The following is a 21,696-nucleotide window of genomic DNA, read 5'->3' as shown; positions in this document are numbered from 1 at the left end:
TTTGTATGCTGATCGAGTGCGTGTTTGCAAAACAAGCCTTTCTGAATCTTTGAATGGCCATACAGACAGACACCCACCCACATGAACAACAACAACATTGTACTCATCATCATCACTTGTGAACAAGAATCCACAAGGCTTTTTCTCTCAGAGAAGGATAGGATGGTCTCAAATTTGGTTGGATTATGTCCTGTTGTGATGGAACTTTTTAAATTTGACTCACATTGCTGTACAATTCAATAAATTGTTGATCCAACATTCTCACCTTGCTACCAGCAAATCTTCGGTATTCATCGAAAATGCTCGTCAAGGACCAGTTTTGTGTTTTTCTCAAACAACCAACGAGTACTCCAGTTCTGTGCTTTCCCTTGTTGCAATGGATGAGGATGGGATGATTCTTTGGATTGAGCAGTTCCTTGATGGCTTTTCGGATTGCTTCTTCTGGTATATGAACAAAAGGCTCTTTGTTTCCTTCGATTCCGAATTGAAAGATACGAATACCGTTCTTTCTACAAAATTCCATATTATTGTGTGCGTATTGCTCGGGACATAGATAACAAATGGATTTGAGTCCAATCTTCTTCAGGAAGGGAAAGTTCTTTTTGTTTGGATAGCCGGATCGATAGACGCCGGGCATAACCATGCAAAAGTTGATGGGAGGAATGAGAATTTCATCTCTTCCAATCGGATTTGGAGGAGCTGATGATGAAGTAAAAGTTGATGGAATAATGACAGAGTCAAGTGACGGTTCAATAGGTGTTGGAGTATTGTTGGTGTTATTGATATTGTTATTATGTTCCGTGGTGTTGGACATTTTGGTGCTGCCACTATTATTTGAAGTTTCTATCGTCATTGTGTGTGCAAGGTGGAGATTGGGTTGTTGAGACATTTTTTATTAAAATTATTGAAATGGGGATGGATATTTCCATGCGTGCAACCTTTGTTTAATAGTTATTAAAATGTCAGCACATTCAGGTATGCTTGCACTTATTTGTGTCACATCCTTAATCGATAAATCTTTTCGGGCTTTGGCTTATTACTTAAATTTACACAACAGGTCTATGAGGCTGTTCATATCAACATGTTATACAATTGATGAAAAACTTACTTCTCAGAAATAAACGTGTCGCAACTACCGATTCCTTTTACCTTTACATCGCTTCTTGGCACAAATAGATGGGCCAAATCTATTGGCAGAAGTTGATAAGTCTTTGTGCAAATCTGAATGTGATTAGTATAACTGGTCGATTGCATTCTGCTTGCAAAGTTAACAGTCGCTCCCCAAACATCATAAGCCGGCTTCTTTTTACCAACAATACCAGCAACAACCTCACCAGTACTTAAACCAACTCTAATGTTGACCTTAAATTTAGAGGTTGCGTTCATTTCTGCAACGATTTTTGCCATTTCAAATGCCCCACGAACGGCGTTTTCGGCAAACTTGTCATTCTTCTCAGGAAGGCCACTTGCCAACATGTCTTCTATGTGTTATAATACCAATATTTAAGGATAATACTTACAGTTATCTCCAATAGTTTTGATTTTCTCAAGAGAGTACTTTTGAATAATTTGATCAAATTTTTCAAAGATGGAATCTAAAAAGCTGATCAAATTTTTGGGAGAAATCTCAAGCGATAGCTGGTTAAAGTTTTCAATATCGCTAAACATGATCGTCACATTGTCATGGAAATCATGAATTAAATCACCGTTAACCACTCGTGTTGCTATGGATGCAGGGAAAATTTGTTCTGCCAAGTGTTTGTATTGTTCCGTTTTAGTTATGACGGCTGTCATGTCTCTCGCAAATCCTAGAAATACTCGTTGATCCTTATCGTCCTTAATTTCAGTGATTTTTAGCTCAACAGGGAAAATTTCACCAGTTTTCCGCTTTCCATTGACTACTCTTATTTTGTCAACTACTCTCTTAATACCTGTTCTTACATATCTCTCGACATAGCTGTTGTGGTTTATAGCAATTTCTTCAGGCATAATGATTGTTAGCGAGCTTCCAAGAATTTCGCTCGCCTTAATACCAAAAACATGCTCGGCGGCTGGATTCCACGTCTGAACAATTGATAAACAATCAATCGCAACAATAGGTATGGTTGAAAGCTGTGTCACAGCGCTGTGAAATTGAAATGACTGTTGTTGTACCTCTCCACCTTCATTGCCGTCCTCCGCTGGGTTGTCTTCTCCAGGTCTACTTTTTTTGTCTAAGCTGGCAACACTTCCTTCTCCGTCATCATCTGAATCAACTTCTTGCACAGTTGTATTTTGATTCTTAAGAATGTCTTCAAAGTTACTGCCTTTCTGCAATCCTTCTGGTTGCAGATAGCAAATGAAATAAGGAACTCCACTTTTGATCATTTCTGAAGTGGTCAAAATAAATCGGAATGATTGGAAATTCAACTCCTTTCAAGTAACTTACCAGTAATTCTAATGCCAATCTTTCGAATTGGTGTTTTTGGTTCCTTAATGTCATAAATGATCTTCTCCGCAAGTAAGGACTTTGTTCGGAGTTGCAAATAATCTCTAATTCGCTTCTGTAACTCTCCTGCACTATTTTCACTCAGTAGAACACAAACATTCTTTCCGTCCAGATCACTAGCTGTCTTTCCAAACAACTCTTCACCAAAACTGTTCATGGAGTGGATGTTGGTCTTTGTATCCACTACAATCACTGGGCACATACATGCAGCAATATGTTCATCCATTTGGAAGGCCGGTTCGACATTTTCTCCATCATCGTATTCCTCAACCATTTCATATTCTTTATCCTCATATTCATTGAAGTCTACATTGGATGTTGCTGCCTGTTGAGCTTGGTTATTGGCACCGAATGATAAATCGGAAGATGAGGTAATTGGTGAAACACTTGATGAAAGAGGAATATGTTGTTTTTGAGAGGAATTATGTGTTGTGTCTACGGTGAGCGATGATTGCTTAGTTGATGACTTTGCATGGTCGTTTCCAGTCGAAGAGGGAGTTCTCGAATTATTATTATTACTATTCGAAAACAACCCCTTGTCGGTAATCTTGGAGATAGCCCTTGAATCATTATGATGAGTGGAAGCCTTTGATGAAGAGCTCTTGGAATCCTGTTGGTGGTGTGGTGGTTTGCTAACGATCGCGCCCATTTGATATCAAGAAGGGAAATGTTGTTTTGAATAATGGATGGTATATTGGAAGATATTTTGCTTTTCGCGAACTGGTCGTGTTGCTGTTCCGCCGTTGTTGTTGTTCAAAATCTCGCTGAAAATAAAAAAACTGTAAAGTTCTTCCCTCTCAATAACGGTTGCTTTTTGTTTGATACTGTCCCGCATAATAATAGGTCCCGCAGGAATTAGGAGTTGAAAATTGATTCATTGAATATGCATCTACAATCATCGATGACTCGTGATGTCTTTGGTTGATTGAGAGTGAATGACGGTGATCATCAAATTTCTTACCACTCAATTCTATCTCTGTCATTATCTCTCATAATAATAATCTCCAAGTATAACTACGATGTGTCTCGGAGTGCAGAGATGGTGTCTCATTGATGTCCATCGATTTCCTAATCTCCTATTGATGATGAGCTTTGAAATAATCTCTGAATTTGCTTCTTATAGATTCTTCATTCTTGTGTTGACAAGAGGGATACAGAAATTCCTTAGATATCCATACAATTTAGGGACAGACTATATATGTGCGAATGGAAATCGAAGAACACTGCAACGATAATTGTAAGGTGCATCCATTGCTGTGTTTGGTGGAAGGTTGGAGTCGGGAGGAGTTGTTGTTGTTGTATTTTGAGAGGAACATCCAAATGATACATAATTGAACAAAAGTTTGGGTGCATGGATGATCTGGAGAGTGGGTTCTCGTCTATTATTATTGGAATCGAAGCTCCTAATCGAATGCACAATCACTTCTCTCAGTTTAGGGGCTGATAGTCTGATGTAAATATGAAGGTTTTTCACATTCTCCAAGTAAAAGAACTTGAGATGGGTCATTGTAGTTTGTCCAATGATCTTCACGTCTATGCAGCAGTATAGAGAGTATGAAACAATCATACATATATAATTGTATTACTCTTACCTGTAGATGAGGTTATTGATAACTCTTCTAGTGAACTTGAAAATCGATCCATGTTAATATCAATCTCTTTGGAACTGGTCAAAATGAGGGCCTTTAAATTGGGAAAGACAACTTGCAGAATTTTAAGGCACTCACCTCGAGGTGAGTCAATGAATAGCTGGTGTAGCTATGGTTATAAAAGTTCAATTGAGAGGGTGAAGTTAAAGATTGTAAATTCTGATATTTTTTCAATGTGTAGCCTAATTCGAATTCTTGTGAATGAGTGACGATTTTGGTAGCCAAATGTAATAACTTGGAAGGCTTTGAGTCGATTTCTGTAGGTTTCACTTGCTGTTTTTCAATGATATATGTATGCTCTGCGCTAATAGTGCATTTCAAATGATTAATCTTTTTGAAAGAAGAGAAATGGCCTGCAATTGCTCTGGGTGTTTACCTTGACAATAGATATACAGCCAATCGAGTGTCATATTGTGACTATTTTTTGGTATGAAGCGTGAAAGGTCAGAGGAATAGTAGCAATTAAGAACTGAAATTGTTTTCACATCAATTGTGACAAGCTCAGCTTCTTTTGGCAAAATTAATTTTCCACAATAATCACACTCAATAAAAATTTGTCCATTTTCCTCACACCTAGGGATTGAGACAGTGTGAAAGTGTTTGTTACAAAGGGTACAAGTCTTACATCTTTCAATATAAACTTTTTTCAGAGATGGACAATCGAAAATTGAAACGTCCTCCAAGCTACCGCAAAAAACTACTTCAACAGATGGATGTCCATCAATCATCACTTGCCTATTACTTGATGAAATGACGCCAGATTCAATGTCATAAAGGATAATAGTTGTAAGAGATCGCTGTATATCGATCCAAAATGAGCTGTCATATTTGCAATGGAAAAAATTGAGAGACTTCAAGCTTGGAAAATGATTCTTCCCACTTGTATTCATGCATATACATTGCAAAGTTATTTTCTCTAAATTAGGAATGATCAGATTTTCAACGTGCACTGTGTTCATTGTGCTAGATGGATATGAAATATTTAGTTCTTTCAGGTTTGGAAAGGTCAAATTTTTCAGAGTTAGTGAACCAGTTTGTGTATTTTCTAAAGCAAGTTTTGTCAAATGAGTAAAAGTTGTTTCAATAAACGTTTCCTTCAATTCTTTCACTGGATCAACAATTAGAGACTGAAACTTAGGTAAAAGAGGAGACTTTTCAATTTGATCAAGATCGAATTTAAAGTCAATATCAATTGTTTGTATGTTTCTCAGAAGAGATAAATCTGTTGTGAGTGTTTTAAGAAAATTCGAATCTGAAAATTTGGGAGAAAATGAAAATGAAGAAATGGTGTTGTGAGTTTTGATAAATGACATTAATGCATCACTATCAAAATACACGCTGACGTGTTCTAGATTTTTCCAAGCAGATTGGTTCGAAATATTTAAAGGTTCATATCTATTTCCCTTATTGAAGCTACTGCAATACACTAAATTGGTAACTGAAGGGAAAGTCTTCATACAGACCTCGATCCAAGAGCCATTCGTTGAATTCCCGAATACATCTTTCATCATCAACTCACTTTGAGCTTTTTAATGTGCTCCGCTAATCCAAGTGCTTCTAAAAAGTCAATGGTTATCTTCAATTTCTCTCGTTCAGCATAGGTAAATAAATTCTCATCAGACAAGCTATGATTCATTCTGTTTAAATACTTAAACAATCGATCGGAATTTGTAAAGGCAGAGAGATCAAGGGTGATATCATCATTCCACAAATATCTGTTATTCAAAATCTTCTCTCCGATGGTCCTATGGACAAATGCTAAAGGAAAAATATCCACTAAATCATCAATTGGAGATTCATTCTTGAACACAGAAAGTCAGAGAATAATCTTGTGCAATGTAGTCACTGACCTCTCTAGCTTCAATCTTCTTCTGTCACCAATCATTACATTTCAAGAAACAACACATAGACTCACCATCAACACCAAAAAATGAAATCGTCTCAATCCACCGCTCAACTCTCCCAACGCGTCCACTTCTCGAGAAATTTGAGCTTGTTTGGTGGAATAATTATGATTATATTCGGAATTTCTTGTATTGTTTTTGCAAGTTCTCTTCTCATCACCCATACTCGTACGGGTTATTTTGCAACCATTTTAGAAGGAAGTTTTTCAATACCAGCGATCGCATTGGATTATGTCATTGGATTTTTGTTGGTGATTGCTGGAATTTTGGCATTGATGAGTAGTGTCATGTTGGCCAATGTAAAGCGGAGATATCACTTGTCGGTTGCTTGGGTGGTGTTTGTGTCGTTGAGTATTTTGATGGCTGTGTTGAGGTTGGTAGTAGTGCTATTGGTACGATGAGGATCTCAATCATTATATATTAATAATTTATGAATGTCTATATATTTGTATATATTATATTTGTTTTATTTTGTTATAATTATTATTGAAAACGACTATCATGCGGATCATCATGTAACGATCGTTGAATATTCAAATATTCCTTCGTGGTTGATTGTGATTTGTATACATGGATTGAATTTATTGAAAATCAATGGAAATCATCACACTCCGATCCATATATGGATTCTTGAATCAACATTATATGTGGATGAAAATAATTTGAATCGTCATGAACAATGTATTGTCAAATACACAATCAATGAAATTCATAATAATTTGGTTTGTGACCTTTGGGATTGACGATATTCTACAGAATTGGTATGTATCAAAGAGTAACAGAATAGTATTATGTGACAATTTGCCACAATCACCAACAGGCCTCACAATCGGATCTCTTCATGTAAACCCAAAAATTAATACTCCACAAGAAACACATGATGACAGTGTCAAAAAGTATGCCTATATCATTAGCATTGTTTTATCAACTTTGGCAATATTCTTTTGTTGTATTCCTTTCCTGACCTGTTCTGCCTATCAAGTATCAACTTTGAAGAAACTTGTCAAAATTGGTTCAATTGATTATGAATACCATTTGTTGACAAAGGAGCCTGGTGAAAGTAATGCTCCATATACTGACTACAATGCGCCTAACGATGTGCCGCTGATGCAAACCGGTGTCGAAGATGATTAGAATGAATAATCTTGTTTTTGTACATTATTCACCTTTCCAAGAATTTGTTTAGACCTAATTTCTAAAAGTTTCTTCTTATTTCTCAAAGTTTCAACAAATTCTTCTAAATTCAGAGAATTAGTAGCAGGATTATCCCACGGGAAGTCCTTCACCATATTCTCAATTTGTAAAATTGTGGAAATAATTTTCTCTTTTGTAGCCGATATCACTCGTTCTTCATGATCATTCTTTAAATAATTTTTCAAGAAAATACACAATCCAATTACTTCTCCAATCTCCTTTCCCACTTTTCTTCCATAGGCAACTCCGAAATTAAAACCTTCTTCTTTTCCGACAAGCGCAGCATGCTGCATTCCTAATTCTTTTCCGTTCTCATAAAAGTTTTGTTCCAAATGAATGATTTTATCAAAGACATCATCAATATCATCCACAAATGGTTGTGGAGTTGATGATGAAACAAGTTCCGAAACAAGAGAAGCCTCTTCGTGGTGGTGGTGGTGGTGGTGGTGATGGTGTGCCATATTGGGTTCAGACATTTTTTTGATTCGTTTTTTAGGAAGATATTTAATGCCTTGTTGTAAAAATCACTCTCGCTAAAGCCCTTTAAAAACACAGGAATTGCACCCAACCAAACAAATCATTTATTGTAATCTCTCATGCACGATGGGAATTCTCAAATCAAAAAAAATTGGTTTTGCCCACAAGCCTTCCTCGTGTCTTGAGCGAAAAACATCAACAATATTAAAAAATTCATGAATTGATCACGCTCACAAGCCTTCACGATCCCACCATTCATTCTTCTCCTCCTCCATGAATAACTACTACAACTCTCTTTTCAACAATGGGACAGATCCCTCACGATCCGATCAAGATCAGCAGCAGAAAATGATGGAATCATCATCCGACCAAACGAGTCATGATTGGAATGTTCCACGAAACGAGTCATTACAATCATCCATGATGATGATGATGAATCATGGCATCTTATTATCCTCTTGCACATCATTGTCCTCCTATTCCTTTGTCACGGTCTATGAGTTTGTATTTAGAGAGAGTAAATTCACAACCGTACAACAGTCACATGCCAACAACAATGAAACGATCAAGGATTATGTCTTTCAAAAGAAAAGTCACGGATGGTTGGAATATTCCAAACAATCCAATGGATTTCTTCAATGTAAATCCGAAGAGAAGATTCTACTCTTGGATCGTCATGATGAAATGTATGCACTCGAAAAGTTATTCGTCTTTCATTTTACATGTGAAAAGCCCATTCCAAATCAAATGTTGTCGAGAAAAATTCCAGAATTTATTGTGGCATCTTATGGATCGTTTCATGTGTCGTGTAAGCTTAACAAATTAGGAGTGTTTATGATGGATGACAGCACATGGTGTGAATTGCAAGAAATTAGAAATTACTTGAAGTTACTCATCAGCGATGGTCAGCTCTCAACAAATTTAAAGAGAAATGATTTAATGCTTTATCCATTTCTTTCAAGAACCTCACCGAAAGATCATTTCATGCCCTCCTTACAAGGATCGCTGTTTAAGGTAATTTTCAAACTCGATGCAGTCCGAGAAATTGTCACAAATCAACCACATGTGAGTTTACAATCTCAACTTGCTGCCCAAGAGAAGGTTCTTGAAAAATTAGAGAATCAATTAGACCATTATGACCAACTACAAAAGAACATTGAAAGTGCTCTCAATATTTCATTTTCAGAAGATCCTGTGCTATTGCGAATGGCTTTCACTCTTCCATCTTATTGTCATGCCAACACCATGAAGAGAAACAGTCACGAAAGACTTGAATTTATGGGAGATGCAGTGGTTAATCTTGCCTCAATCACTTATATAGTTAGAAATTTTCGAACGAATACCACAAAAAAAGGTGATTGGGTATTTGCGAACATGGTGATTATTGGAAACCAAAATATTGGTCGAATAGCCACTGAAAAGCTTTCCATTCCACCGTTCATGTTAAATAGCTCTGAAAACCACTCAAAGAAGTCGCCTTCAGATGTTTTCGAAGCCATCATTGGTGGATACTTTCTCTCCAAAGGATTGGAGAAAGCAATGCAATTAGCAGAACAAACAATTGTTCCTCCAGGCTTTGAAAATACCAAAATTTTTAGAAAATTTGATTCTTGGATTCCTGATGTGTGTGAAAATGGAAAAATGTGGACTCGTGACAAGGACTACTCGAATCTGATTGACATGAGCATTTTACAAGAGGCACAGGACGTGGTTGGGCATACCTTTAAAAACATTGACCTTTTGCAAGAAGCACTTATTCATCACTCGTTCAATGAAACATTTATTGAGCTTTCTGGCTGTCCAGAGCAGAAGGTTTTAGATTTCATGCGAAAACGAGGCATGAAAAAACACACACAATTACCTGTGAGTCATCTTTACAACAGCGAACAAATGAAAATGTTGGGAGCAGCCTTGTTGAAATTCCTTGTGGTAGAATTTGTTTATAAGAGATTCACAGAAGCTCAGCCAAAAACTTTGACCCTCGTCACACACAGAATGATCGGTAAAAACGATGAGGTTTTCCAAAAAATCTTTCACAAGTTCAGATTCGATCGATTGAGTATTAGACGAGCCCCCATTGAGGATCCCACTGAAGTAGCCTACGAAGTATTTCTTGGTATTCTCGGAGCAATGTATATTGACAATAATTATCGACTTTTTAAATATGATTTAGAAAAGGAGTTTTTGTCACAACAGCATTTGGAAGAGCTGGAAAACAGTACTGACTTGGCATCGATTCATTTTCTTTCAAGGCATGATATAAGTGTTGATAAGTTTTTCAAGAGAACAGTCATTGCTGCTTTTGAAGAGTGTAACATTTCTCCTTACAACGTCCAAGTACCAAAGAAGAGTGATCTTCAACATCGTGTTCAATTGATGTACAAAGTATCACCCACCTATTCTCCAAACACGGTCGACATTGATGGTTTGAAATTATTTACCTGCACCATTCAAGTTTCATCCGACAATCAAATAATTGAGCTCGCAAAAGGTTGTTCGCGAACTTCTACAGAAGAAGCAGAAAGCATTGCCATTGATAATGCTCTCGAAAATATAACAACGCCAGCTGCCACAAACGACCAAAAATAAATAATGATATTTTTTTGCTATCTTTATCATAATAACCTTACTTGGTTTTATGATCAATTTGAAACTCATTTCGTTGAATCATCTTGAATCATGATTGATTTCTTTTCAAAATATGCTCCTTCTGACGATAACACTTCCTCATTTCGATGTAAAATAAATTTCTTGATTTCATAGATCATATCTTCTAAATAGAGATTTTCACAATTATTGTGACCTGCATCTGGTAATGATATAAAACGAGCACACGATTTCTCATTTGCCTGAAATTTGTTTACAGCGATTCGAAATAGTGTCAATCCGTGGTCGTACGGAACCACAACATCCTTCTTTCCGTGAAATATGAGAATAGGTATTTTCTTCAAAAAACTCAAATGATTAATTGAGGCCATCTTTTCTTCATTTTTCATCATGTCACCTTTTGAAATGAAGATGAAAAAGTAAATGTTTTCAAGCAACATTAGATTTACAATAAACTACTTACTTATGAAGAAATCTGGAACGGTAAATAAATTAAATCTTGTTTTCACGGCGCTTAGCAAAGGTGATTGAAATATTGCTCCCTTAATTTGAATGTTATTTTCGACACATTCTTTCAGTAAATCGGTAGTTGGACCTGATCCAATAGATCGGCCATATATTATTATTTCTTCAGAAGGTATGTTTAAAACGTCCGTTAAAAACTTGAATGTCAATCGAATGTCTTAAAATTAATGACAAATGAGAGTTCAATGTGAGAAATATTCCTAAAGCCCGGCCGATTCTGCTTACCTGAGAAGAAATGCTTTTCTGTTGGTGTATTATTCGAGCAACCATATCCTTGGTAATCATATGTCATGGTGTTACATTTCAGCATTTTGCTCAAATAGGTCATCCATTTTCGTAGTTGGCCTATATCTTCTGCGTTACCGTGCGAGTATAATATTGTGGCACGAGCTCCTGGGTATTCACAAAAGAACGCACTTAATTTCTGTGATTCCTCATTTCCGTCGTTGAGAAAGTATTTGAAGGGTTTTGTGGTATTCAGGAACGATGGTGTAATGTAAAATGTAGATTTCAAATCCGTATTGATCTGGTTTTCTATTGAATTTTCGGGAGGAGAATATGATGGTGGGTTAGGAGGTCTAAACACCAATAAATCAATCGGGATCATGTTTACACGATATCTCTACTATTTCAAAATAATTCAAATCAATGCAAATACTCTTTCGGGAATTCTGTTCAAAATGAATTAGGCTATTTCTCTCTGAACCAATAATTGCAGATATACACAATGTTCAATGATCTTTGTGGTGATGATGAAAACTATCGATGATAGGGATCAATTCCCGTAACGGAGATACAGAGTGATCGATGAGCGGACGAGAAAAAAAATTCTTCCACTCCGACAGTGTAACTGTTGATTTTTTTTTGAAAAAAAGTTTCTTCCATCCACAGGATCATTGTGTACCCCATCAACATCACAGATGAAGATTTGCGAACTTGGCTGAAAGGCTCAGGTACTCTATAGAGGACTCGATGGAACACTGTAATATCCGGTTATGGAATCATTTGTTTTCTTTAATATCCCTTTTTCCAATCACAACAATACTTTAACATGTTAAAATCCAAAGTTACAGCATCATGATCCTTATGATGCACATGGATGAGAAGAAAATTCTCGAAAAATGATTCGACCAATACACTGGGAATGGAAAGAGCAGAAATATGAGGTGTCACAATGACATCCTTTCGTTCCCAAAATACACTAGTGTTTGGTAAGGGTTCGACCTCAAATACATCTAAAATTGCCTTTCGAATGTACTTGTGATCAAGGGCTGAAAGGACACTACATTCTGAAATTAAATCTCCTCTTCCTACATTAATAAAGCAAGTGTGAGATCGTGTGGTTAAGTGTTGTAACATTTCATGATCGAGTAATTTACGAGTTTGTGGTGTCGAAGGCAAAATGCTAATGATGAAATCAAAATCCGTGGAAGAGAGAAAATCTTTCAATTCTCCAGGACCATAAAAGAATTTGTCAACTGTTGCCATGTGGCTGTCAGCATCTCCTTCTTCTTCTTGCATAGAATGTTCAGTTTTTGTGTTACATTTTTGATTTCGATAGACGTGAATGGTAATTTTTGGAAATGATTGCTTCAATTGTTGAGAAACATATTTTCCAATATTTCCAAAACCCATCAATCCAATTTTTGTTTGATTTAATGTTTTGTGAAGAAATGCTGTTTTTCCAATCCACACTTTTTGAGCTTGATGCTCTAAAACCTTATCATAGAAGCGTAAATCATTGAGCATGTGCTGAAGTAAATATTCATACATCAATAACCCGAATTTTCCAATTTTCGTTAGTTTTACATTTCGTTTTTCCAATAATTCCAATAAATGTTCACTAAACTCCAATTTTCGAATAGTGTCAAAAATTAAATTAACACCTGCAAAGGTACACATAATCCATTTCACATGTCGATCATTTGATTCATCTTTTAATTGTTCATAGAGAGTCTTGAAAAATTCTTCTGTCATCAAGTATGCAATCGGAGATGATGATTGGATAATTTGGTGTGGAAGATTCAGAAGATAACAACAACTTGGAAGGACATTCATTCGAGGGCCATGAGAGAAATTGAATGGGAATTTTCATTGAATTGAGAATTTCGTATGAGAGAGCCTCCTGAAGCGATTGATAAAAGTTGGCAATATTCGAAATAACAGGAATAATGATTGGTTTGGAAACGATTCCGTGTGGTGACATTTTTTTCATACCTTTTAACAACTCGAAAATCAAGTGCGACATTCAAATCTAATAATTTACTTAGTTCAATTTCTTGAATTCAGGAGCCATAGAAACACCCATAGCCATCATTGGGAAAAGCCAATTCATGTCAAAAACGATACCACCGAAAATTTTCATAAAGATGGAATACAATCCTTGATCTCTGTAATTAACCTTGCCAACACTGTTAAGCATTTCTTGAGCCACATCGTCACAGTCAGATCCAATCAAAGCCATGAAATCTAGAACGCTGAGCTTTGGAGAATTGGCATACAAATTAGAGCGAGTGTATTGAGGATTGAAAGCTAAAATATCAATATTGTTAGCAAGACCCTCAATGGCCAATGAGCTGGCAAAACTGTTCAAGAATGATTTAGTGGCACCATACATGACTGAGAATGGAGCTGGGAAGTAGGAAACTGAGCTACAGGTCATAGCAATGAGCTTCTTATCCTTTTGTTGCTTGAACTTGCAGAAGAAGTGGTGGGTAATCTTGACATAGGAAAGAGTGTTACTGTTCAAATCAAATTAAAAGAAAATTAGAAATTCAAAGCACAGATTAGGATTAAAACACATGATTGGCCACCAATCAACTGTGAATATTCACTTACCATTCAATTTGCTTCATGTGATCTTCAATTCTGACCTTATCGAAGCCTGCCAATCTAAAGAATCCAGCATTACAGAAAACGCAACCAATATCAATATCCTTTGTCTTTTCAATGATTGTCTTCATGTATCCATTCTCTGGGTTATCGTTGCTCAAGTCAACACCAATAGCAACAACCTTTCTATCCTTGTAAGTTTCTTGCATTCTTTTAGTGAAATCTGCCAACAACTTGTCCTCTAATGCAACAATAACAACGTTCATTTGTTGGTCCTTCAATAACTTTTCAACCAAGGCAGCACCGATTCCCGAAGAACCACCAGTGACCAAAGCCCATTCGGTTTTGTATCTCTTCTTGAGATTTATATTTGGGAAGTACTTGCAGTAAAGGATAAAAACGACCTTGAAGAAGATCATGGCAGCCATAATAACACCAGTAACCCTAACCAATGTTGTGAAAACATTTATATTAACGGAAATGATAGAGTTCAACAATAGTGGAGGGTTTCATCAAGATAGAGCGAGTTCGGAATTTGATGATATCATCACGAAATATAGTTGTATCCATTCGTTCAAACAATATCAATATATATTCATATGATTCATCATGAGCCTTGTTGCCTATTTCGTAATCATCGCTACGTACCACATAAAGCCATACCAAAGGTATGAAAGCAAGACAGAAAGCAAGCCAGACATTTTTTTCAGTTCAAAAATTCGATCACCGAATTTCAAAGAAGACGCTCAAGCTCCGCATCATCATCTTCTTTCAAAAGAAATTATTAATCACAATAGAGCTCAGTAATCAATGGGGAATGAATGGACGATAAAAGAATGCGAGCAAGATGGTTGTTTTACAAAAAATTTGTAAATAATTTTTAGAAAAAATGAATCAAAGACGACTCTTGCACGCTCTCTTGCATCAAAAGAAAGTTTCATCTCCTTCATCACTTTTAACAACAACTATTCAAAAACGTTTTGTTTCAAGCAGTTCCGATCGTTCCCCTCTTGAAACTACTCCGGGACACGTGAAACGTACAACCGTTGATTTGAGTAGAAAGCAACCCGAATATGAATTACCATATCAAGGCCCACAAGAATACAATATCAACACGTCTGGATTTGATGATACATATGATGTTTGGTGGGAAGATGGTGCCGGACAAAAACAATGGGCCTATAAAGATACCTACCCCACACTATCAACAAAAGATGTTCTTTTGAGTACTGCTTATCTTGTTGGTTGGGCACTTGCTTTGTGGGCTTTCTATAAACATTTCTTACAACCAACCCTTTCTATTCATCCTGCTACATTGGTTGCCATGAGTCCAAGCCAAAGAGAAAAAGCAAAAGAACTCCGTGAAAAAAGACTTGAAGAAATGGAAAAGTATGGCATTGAACAATAATATTTTGCTTTGAAAACAGTATGTCAGGATTGTCACCTCATGAATTCAAAAACATCCCAATTTTAAAATGGAATTTATTTCTTTGCTATCAAGTACTTGTAAAAAAGCAATACCCTTAGGGTTTTAATTTAAACAAAATTATTTCTTCGTCCTGGTGAGAATGCACATCTTCATTATTCATTACTACCCATCGTTGTTCCATACATAACCTCTTTCACTGTTGGCTCAAAATATTTGGAGGATGGATCGATAAATCCTGCAATCATCCATTGTTTTGAGAAGTCATCAAGAGGCTTTTCAAATACCACATAATACGTATTGTCTTGATCATTTTCAAGATTCAATTGATGTTTACCACCAGGAAGGTCTTGCTTGCTGTATAACTTTTCATTAACCTTCATTTTCACAACGACTTGTGCAATTTCTCTATTTCCAGGTAAGTCCAATATGTATGAGTGAACGACCTTGGGTTTCTCGAGTTCCGAAATTTCGATATGGTGTTTTTCTTCGCTATGGTGCTTAGAGTCCTTTTTTTGCTGTGACAAAACTCGAGTTGTGCAAACCTTGTTCAATTTCCTAAGGTCATTACTAACAATTGCCTTCTTGTATTCGTGGAAAAATTCAGTGACTTGTTGTTGGAAATTAGCATTTCCGCTCACACCGAATTCTTTTCCTAATCTTCTGTAAATTCGGAAAAAGCATCTCAGCTTACTCAAATACTTTCTGAATTGAAACCATATCGTAGCCATTGATTCCTTCATTCCTGATGGAGGATTTTGAGTTTTATAAAGTTCAGGAACGTAGGGCTCTCCTATTTCCTCCAAATGTGTAACACTAGGCTTTTGGCGAGTTTTTACTGATTGTCCCTTTTGACTCTTGCCAGCATTCGGATTTGCTTTAATTCCTCTCATCTGTTCATGGTTCATAATCATCATGGAAATTACGCCAACATTAATTTTGTTGGTGAGCCCTCCCATATGCAAAGCTGATGATGTTGTTGCTGATGAATGATGATTTTGCAGAGTGCTGAAAATCCTGCCCGTCCGAGTCATGGTTCGGATGAGAGGAAGACTCTGAGAGCCTACCATCATCATTGGTTTGAACATTTTTTACTATTTTTGATCATCAAATGAAGCACAACATCTTGATAATGGGAAAATCAGCAAGGTAAGAAGAACAAAACTGTGGAAAACAATCGGCTTCATCCTCTCTTGAAAGGGGCAAACATGACTCGAACATCAAGGAACGATTCAAGGTGTTGGTGGAAATAAATTTATTGCAAAAAAAGCCTCTTCTCTTCATCACACACCACCTTATTGAGAAAAAGAAGAAACACCCACGAAATGGCCCCAAAGAGAAAACAAACGTCTGAAAAGAGTTCATCATCAACGTCCAACAACAAAAAACAAACCAAGAAAGTCAATCACGATGAAGAGGAAGAACCGAACCAGCCTCTTTCATGGTTGGAAAAATTGAACGAAGACGAGTTCTATATGTTGATTCAATTCTTGGATGCCTCTTCATTCCGAACACTCCCTCTTCTAAGTAGACATGTTCAGAGAATGTTTTCTTCTTGTTTGACCCGATTGTTGGATTATGATGAATTTGAGAAGGTGATGCGAACAAAGAGAGTGGATCCAAGAATTTCCATGTATTTGATGGCAGGAGAAACCATGATGAATGGTGCTTTTGTAAAGTCGTACAGAAAGGGTCGTCAGAGTTTGAACATTGAAATTTTCTTCAAAGCTTTGGAGTAAGTGAATTTGAGTGTTTGACAAATTGAAAGTATTCAAATTGGTGATCTGTGCTGTTTCAAAGCAGTCGGTTTCCTGGTGGTAATAGCGACCAATTTATTTTGAAATGGAACTTAACATTTGAGGCCAACAAGAAGCCATCTCTTAAGAAGGGATCGCTCCATAATTGGGACGGAATGATTGGTGGTGAGTAGTGTCAATCTTAATCAAAATGCTGATTGAGAGAATTTGTGAATTCATGTTTTTTATTCATATATTTGTGGTAACTCTTTCACACATGTTGAAAAAACACGCGTATCATGCATGAACAGGAAACAAAATGGCACCTCTAAAAACCATTCGTTCCAACCTCAATGATTTCCTTAAATCTGTGATGGCCCTCTCATTTGAAGAACCCAACAAAAGAGGCAAATACTATTGCACGGTCACAGATAACCGAAGAGACCGTGAAGAATATGACACGAAATGGTCAAAAGTCGAAGTGAAGGTCCATTCTGGTGATGAACTGGTCATTGATTTTGTTCAGCAAGTGATTTATCCCCAATGTCGTAACTCTTCAAAGTACAATGCACAGGATGAGGTTGTCCCAACACCAGCCATGACCAACATGCTCAAGGAGTTATGTACTTTTTGTGGCGTTACCACCCCAGAGCAAGAGAGTGAAAACAAAACCATTTCCTCTAAGGAGAATCCTGGAAGAGAGCTAAAGCTTGGAGAAGGTTACACGTCACTTTTGGCTTTTCTTTCTAAATTAGAGCAATAATAGCAGCCTCAATTGACCAAGACCTTAATTTTGTATCACACAAGCAAACAACTCTATTCTTGTTGGAGTAAATAAACAACTCTGCTTAAAAAAAATATTTGAATTTCACTAATTAAGTATTTAGCAATATCATACAGAGCTTTTGAAAGATTGGACTCTGTTGTTTGATGTGTCTGCAGCATACATCACTCCCAAATAGTCAACACAAACAGATCTAGGAAATTCCAGTTCATCATCATTTTTACCTCTCGTTCCTATGGCAGCCAAAAACTTTCCAGTCTTGTCGAACATTTGAATTCGGTGATTGGAACTGTCTACCACAAATATTTGCCCAAAACCATCCACAAAAACACCACTTGGTGAATTGAATTGTCCTTTTGCATTTCCCTTACATCCAATTTTTTTCACCTTCTCTCCATTCTTTGTTATCAACCTAATGACATCTTTCTTTTGATCTGAAACGACCATATATTTGAATTCAGGCTCAAAACAAATATCGTAGGGCTTCTCCATCTCAATTGTTCTCACAAGCAGTCCCTCATTGGACATGACCACAATTTTCCCATCAAGATCAGCAATATAACAATTTCCAGCATCATCCACAGCAACTCCATAAGGATTCTTCAAATCTAAATTCTTTCCATATTTTCCAAGATACACACCTTCCGAATCATATTTCACTAGTAATTTTCCAGTAGTGATGTAAAAACTATCATTGGATGGATCCACACCAACACCTGTATCAATAGTACATTTTCATCCATTCATAAGAATTCAACAAGAAAATGAGAAGTTGAATTGATATTTGGATTCTCCTCCTTACTTACCCTTGACACATCCCGTAGTTACTGTAAATGTTTCCCGAACACAGCGATTCATCGTATCATACAAGGTAATATTACTGGTCGAAGAATCTGCCACGATCAATGTGGGCGAATATTTCATGGCTCTCACACAGATCGGACTGTTGCTTTTCGTGATGGTTTCTCCTTTCAGTTGCGTGAGTGGTTGTTGTTGTTGTTGTTGTTGATTAAAAGAGTTTATCATTTTCTGTTTGTTGTTCCAACGAGTAACTTCTGTTTTTTATTTGGTTGAGTCTTGGGAGTGAAGATGTTTTGTCTGGGTATGATCATGAAGAGCCATTCTCTCTCTTCTTTGATCAATTCCGTTTCAGCGAGGGAATGAATTAGCCTATTTTTAATTCTGAAAATTAATGGAACTTCCTTGAATATTCGTCTTTGGAGGTGATCACCTTGAGTAACATCTCAACCTTCATACACAACGGCTTGCTCATCATCCTCTCCATAAACCACACCAGATGCCATCATGTCCTCTTCATTGATATATCCTTCATTTAAATCAAAATTCAATCCTCGACTCACCGAGTCCAGTGTGACTTCCGAACCTTCCAATTCTGGCTCATCTGATAACATGACATGATCATCATCGTCATCATCTTCGTGTTCTTCTCCACATGGTGCATTCGACGAAAGAGATGGACTCAAAGTGGCTGACGACCGATACATGGAATTTAATTGTTGTTGCTGTTGAAATCTTCTTTCGAGAGTCAATTCGTATTCCCGAACGAGAGGATCACGTTCTCGAAGACCTTCTGTGCGAATGTTTGAAAAGAGAGCAAATTGAAAGCGTTCCACGTGTTCGAGAAGGGATGAATCTTCATGAATGTGTCTGTTGTGACTCGAAGAAGATTTGTTGAGATGATGAAGTTGAAAAAAAAGAGAATCTGTGCCAGTGATTTGACGAAAAGACATTTTTTGACAGATGGCGGGTAAAAATATTTAATAATTTAATAGCAATAATTAATAAAAATTAGTATCAATAAATTACAATTAATACAATTGTGCAGACAACGAAGATACATTGGCTAAGAAGGGTCTAAAAGGTTCATAATAGCAACTCTGATAAGAATCATCATCTTTCATAAATTCTTCTAATCGAATCAAGTCCATGGTCTTCTGCATATTTTCATTATTGGTAGTTTCAAAATCAAATTCATTGTGTTGTCTCTTTCTAAGGATATGCACAAGCATGATTTCATAAACAATGGTGTATCCATTTGCATTTTTCATCCTCTTTGAAATGACATCTCTTTTTGATTCTTTCGATGGGGCCACAACTAAATAACATCGTTCTCCCAGTGACATTTGTTTGACTGCCTTTTCCACACCTGATGGTACTTGACCTTTTCCAATTTTGAATTGAAGAGGATCAGGAACGACCTCAACATCTTTCTGCAGAGAATCAAAAATGATTGTAGCGTTCGAGGTTGATGAAGAAGTTCCACCTCCTGCTCTGCCTGATGAACTGTCAGACCAATTGTCTTGAGCTTCATCATCTTCAGTGATGACTTGCTGTTCAAAATTTCTTTCTGGATTCGAATCGGTTGAAATCATACTCGATGCAGCTGTTGATGTTGTGGATCTGAGTGATAGTTGGTCATTATCCAAAGACAAGAAGGAATGAGTGTTCTCAGAGAATGAAGCTGTCACATTCGTGAGATCTGTTGTCGTTTCTTCTGTTGAATCACTTTCTGAAATCCCAATAGAAAGTTCATCATCAAATTGAGTAAAACTTTTCCGTTGTTGAATGTTGGCATGTGTAAGCCATCCCTCAAAATCATTATAAACATTGGATGGAGGCTTAACAATATATGGATCATTGTCGTCATCATCGAACGCATTCTCAGTGTCTTCATCATCACTCGTGTCATAAGAAATGCTGCAGTACTTGTTCGTCTCTATGGATTTATAAGTCTTGTCTACAATGGTTCCATTCAATAATCGAGCCACATAGTGAATGGACACCACATCCCCTTCGCAAGGTCTATATTTTGAATGACCTTTTTTCAATGTTCGGCTATAGATGCCATTATTACGTGCTCGTACTGCACTATTGCAATCAATTTTATGATTAGGCCAATCCTCTACTTGATGTTCCTTGCAGCAATATCTCACCTCTCGACACAAACTGCAAGTTTTCAATTTTGGAATTTCTTTTCTTACCGAAGTGGTCAAGTTTTTCTTTTCGAGACGACTCTCGGATATTTTACAAAATTTACAAAATTGGTTAATTTTCTCTGCAGAAGAAACTGATGATGATTTCTTCTTGTGTCTTCGTGAAGAACCATGTCTATTAGATATAGAAGATAATTTTGTTGCATATAACAAATCAAATTCGACATTTTCTTGAGAGGTCTCTTTTTTCGTGAGTCCAAGTCCAGATGCCAATCGTTGGGAGGATGTTGTTGTGTCGTACATGACTGTTGGAGAATTATTATTCGTGTTAGTTGAGTTTGTTGAATTCTTTGATTTGGTTGGGTTGAAAAAGGCTTTTAGCATTATTTCGGATGAGACCGATGATGAAGATGAGGTTGTTGTTGTTGTTGATATCTCAATAGCACAAGTACTATTGGATGATGTATTATTATTACAAGGTATTGATATGGAGGAATGAGAGGTGGTGGTGGTTGTAATTGTTTGGTGATGGTCGTTGCAGATGTTGTCACGATTCAAAATTTTGGACTCGTTGGCGAACGTTTTAGGCTCTTGTAGGGTGTTGTTGGTACTCCCAATACTCTCACTTGTTTCGGTGCTGATGAGTGAAGGAGGCAAATGGAGAGGATTGGATTCGTGATGATGAAGACTATTTTCGCTTGATGACAAGTCCGAAAGAAGTCTTGTCAGCAGAGTCGATGAGGGGAATACGTTTTTTTTGATGTTCTCTTCTTGATGAGGATGATAATGGGTGGCATCTTCTTGTCTCTTCAGCGGCTTTGAAGATAGGTCGTTCATGTCTTGGGGATGTTTCTGAATCATTTCAGAAGGAGAAGACTGTTGGGCAATGTCTTTAGAATTCGCTGTTGTCGTTTTGTTCATGACTAAGAATCAAAAGAGGATGATTGTGAAATTCTTTTTTGGATCTCTGATGTTGAAAAAGAGTGTAATTTGGATGGAGGCGATGATGATGTGCAGGGTTTGAATTGGATGCGCTTCAGTTGCAGATAAAAGTGAAGCTGGAAGCAAGGCCGTTTTTTGTTTTGTGATGCCTTGCTTCGGTATGTGTACTGTGTTTTGA

General features: G+C 36.9%; 14 protein-coding genes across 14 annotated transcripts; 3 read left to right on the top strand and 11 right to left on the bottom strand.

Moving 5' to 3' along the window:
* Positions 1 to 208: 208 nt before the first annotated feature.
* FDP41_012874 (uncharacterized protein) lies at positions 209 to 889 on the bottom strand (the record flags this gene model as incomplete). The annotated part of the gene is made up of 1 exon (XM_044703441.1): positions 209 to 889. The coding sequence occupies one exon, from the start codon at positions 887 to 889 to the stop codon at positions 209 to 211; it is 681 nt and encodes a 226-aa protein (XP_044565799.1).
* Positions 890 to 1,046: 157 nt separating this feature from the next.
* On the bottom strand, positions 1,047 to 3,137 carry FDP41_012873 (uncharacterized protein; the record flags this gene model as incomplete). Its single annotated transcript, XM_044703440.1, has 4 exons — positions 1,047 to 1,059; positions 1,109 to 1,478; positions 1,521 to 2,369; positions 2,429 to 3,137. 4 exons carry the CDS (start codon positions 3,135 to 3,137, stop codon positions 1,047 to 1,049), a joined length of 1,941 nt encoding a protein of 646 aa, XP_044565798.1.
* Positions 3,138 to 3,680: 543 nt separating this feature from the next.
* On the bottom strand, positions 3,681 to 6,205 carry FDP41_012872 (uncharacterized protein; the record flags this gene model as incomplete). Its single annotated transcript, XM_044703439.1, has 6 exons — positions 3,681 to 4,021; positions 4,081 to 4,171; positions 4,216 to 4,441; positions 4,531 to 5,588; positions 5,657 to 5,938; positions 6,053 to 6,205. The coding sequence occupies 6 exons, from the start codon at positions 6,203 to 6,205 to the stop codon at positions 3,681 to 3,683; spliced, it is 2,151 nt and encodes a 716-aa protein (XP_044565797.1).
* A 966-nt stretch (positions 6,206 to 7,171) lies between these two features.
* On the bottom strand, positions 7,172 to 7,711 carry FDP41_012871 (uncharacterized protein; the record flags this gene model as incomplete). Its single annotated transcript, XM_044703438.1, has 1 exon — positions 7,172 to 7,711. The coding sequence occupies one exon, from the start codon at positions 7,709 to 7,711 to the stop codon at positions 7,172 to 7,174; it is 540 nt and encodes a 179-aa protein (XP_044565796.1).
* Positions 7,712 to 8,060: 349 nt separating this feature from the next.
* On the top strand, positions 8,061 to 10,301 carry FDP41_012870 (uncharacterized protein; the record flags this gene model as incomplete). The annotated part of the gene is made up of 1 exon (XM_044703437.1): positions 8,061 to 10,301. One exon carries the CDS (start codon positions 8,061 to 8,063, stop codon positions 10,299 to 10,301), a length of 2,241 nt encoding a protein of 746 aa, XP_044565795.1.
* A 65-nt stretch (positions 10,302 to 10,366) lies between these two features.
* On the bottom strand, positions 10,367 to 11,451 carry FDP41_012869 (uncharacterized protein; the record flags this gene model as incomplete). The annotated part of the gene is made up of 3 exons (XM_044703435.1): positions 10,367 to 10,716; positions 10,783 to 11,001; positions 11,070 to 11,451. 3 exons carry the CDS (start codon positions 11,449 to 11,451, stop codon positions 10,367 to 10,369), a joined length of 951 nt encoding a protein of 316 aa, XP_044565794.1.
* Positions 11,452 to 11,858: 407 nt separating this feature from the next.
* Positions 11,859 to 12,902, bottom strand: FDP41_012868 (uncharacterized protein; the record flags this gene model as incomplete). The annotated part of the gene is made up of 1 exon (XM_044703434.1): positions 11,859 to 12,902. The coding sequence occupies one exon, from the start codon at positions 12,900 to 12,902 to the stop codon at positions 11,859 to 11,861; it is 1,044 nt and encodes a 347-aa protein (XP_044565793.1).
* Positions 12,903 to 13,110: 208 nt separating this feature from the next.
* Positions 13,111 to 14,377, bottom strand: FDP41_012867 (uncharacterized protein; the record flags this gene model as incomplete). Its single annotated transcript, XM_044703433.1, has 3 exons — positions 13,111 to 13,585; positions 13,683 to 14,120; positions 14,325 to 14,377. The coding sequence occupies 3 exons, from the start codon at positions 14,375 to 14,377 to the stop codon at positions 13,111 to 13,113; spliced, it is 966 nt and encodes a 321-aa protein (XP_044565792.1).
* Positions 14,378 to 14,565: 188 nt separating this feature from the next.
* FDP41_012866 (uncharacterized protein) lies at positions 14,566 to 15,084 on the top strand (the record flags this gene model as incomplete). Its single annotated transcript, XM_044703432.1, has 1 exon — positions 14,566 to 15,084. The coding sequence occupies one exon, from the start codon at positions 14,566 to 14,568 to the stop codon at positions 15,082 to 15,084; it is 519 nt and encodes a 172-aa protein (XP_044565791.1).
* Positions 15,085 to 15,257: 173 nt separating this feature from the next.
* On the bottom strand, positions 15,258 to 16,061 carry FDP41_012865 (uncharacterized protein; the record flags this gene model as incomplete). Its single annotated transcript, XM_044703431.1, has 1 exon — positions 15,258 to 16,061. The coding sequence occupies one exon, from the start codon at positions 16,059 to 16,061 to the stop codon at positions 15,258 to 15,260; it is 804 nt and encodes a 267-aa protein (XP_044565790.1).
* Positions 16,062 to 16,427: 366 nt separating this feature from the next.
* On the top strand, positions 16,428 to 17,601 carry FDP41_012864 (uncharacterized protein; the record flags this gene model as incomplete). The annotated part of the gene is made up of 3 exons (XM_044703430.1): positions 16,428 to 16,837; positions 16,906 to 17,024; positions 17,150 to 17,601. The coding sequence occupies 3 exons, from the start codon at positions 16,428 to 16,430 to the stop codon at positions 17,599 to 17,601; spliced, it is 981 nt and encodes a 326-aa protein (XP_044565789.1).
* Positions 17,602 to 17,730: 129 nt separating this feature from the next.
* On the bottom strand, positions 17,731 to 18,648 carry FDP41_012863 (uncharacterized protein; the record flags this gene model as incomplete). Its single annotated transcript, XM_044703429.1, has 2 exons — positions 17,731 to 18,338; positions 18,429 to 18,648. 2 exons carry the CDS (start codon positions 18,646 to 18,648, stop codon positions 17,731 to 17,733), a joined length of 828 nt encoding a protein of 275 aa, XP_044565788.1.
* A 218-nt stretch (positions 18,649 to 18,866) lies between these two features.
* Positions 18,867 to 19,373, bottom strand: FDP41_012862 (uncharacterized protein; the record flags this gene model as incomplete). Its single annotated transcript, XM_044703428.1, has 1 exon — positions 18,867 to 19,373. The coding sequence occupies one exon, from the start codon at positions 19,371 to 19,373 to the stop codon at positions 18,867 to 18,869; it is 507 nt and encodes a 168-aa protein (XP_044565787.1).
* A 78-nt stretch (positions 19,374 to 19,451) lies between these two features.
* Positions 19,452 to 21,497, bottom strand: FDP41_012861 (uncharacterized protein; the record flags this gene model as incomplete). The annotated part of the gene is made up of 1 exon (XM_044703427.1): positions 19,452 to 21,497. One exon carries the CDS (start codon positions 21,495 to 21,497, stop codon positions 19,452 to 19,454), a length of 2,046 nt encoding a protein of 681 aa, XP_044565786.1.
* Between the last annotated feature and the right edge of the window lie 199 nt (positions 21,498 to 21,696).

This window comes from Naegleria fowleri (assembly GCF_008403515.1).
Source record: "Naegleria fowleri strain ATCC 30894 chromosome Unknown tig16, whole genome shotgun sequence".
Classification (NCBI taxonomy): domain Eukaryota; phylum Heterolobosea; class Eutetramitea; order Acrasida; family Naegleriidae; genus Naegleria; species Naegleria fowleri.
The sequence above is the reverse complement of the archived record's forward strand: the minus strand, read 5'-3'. Positions and strand labels throughout refer to the sequence as shown.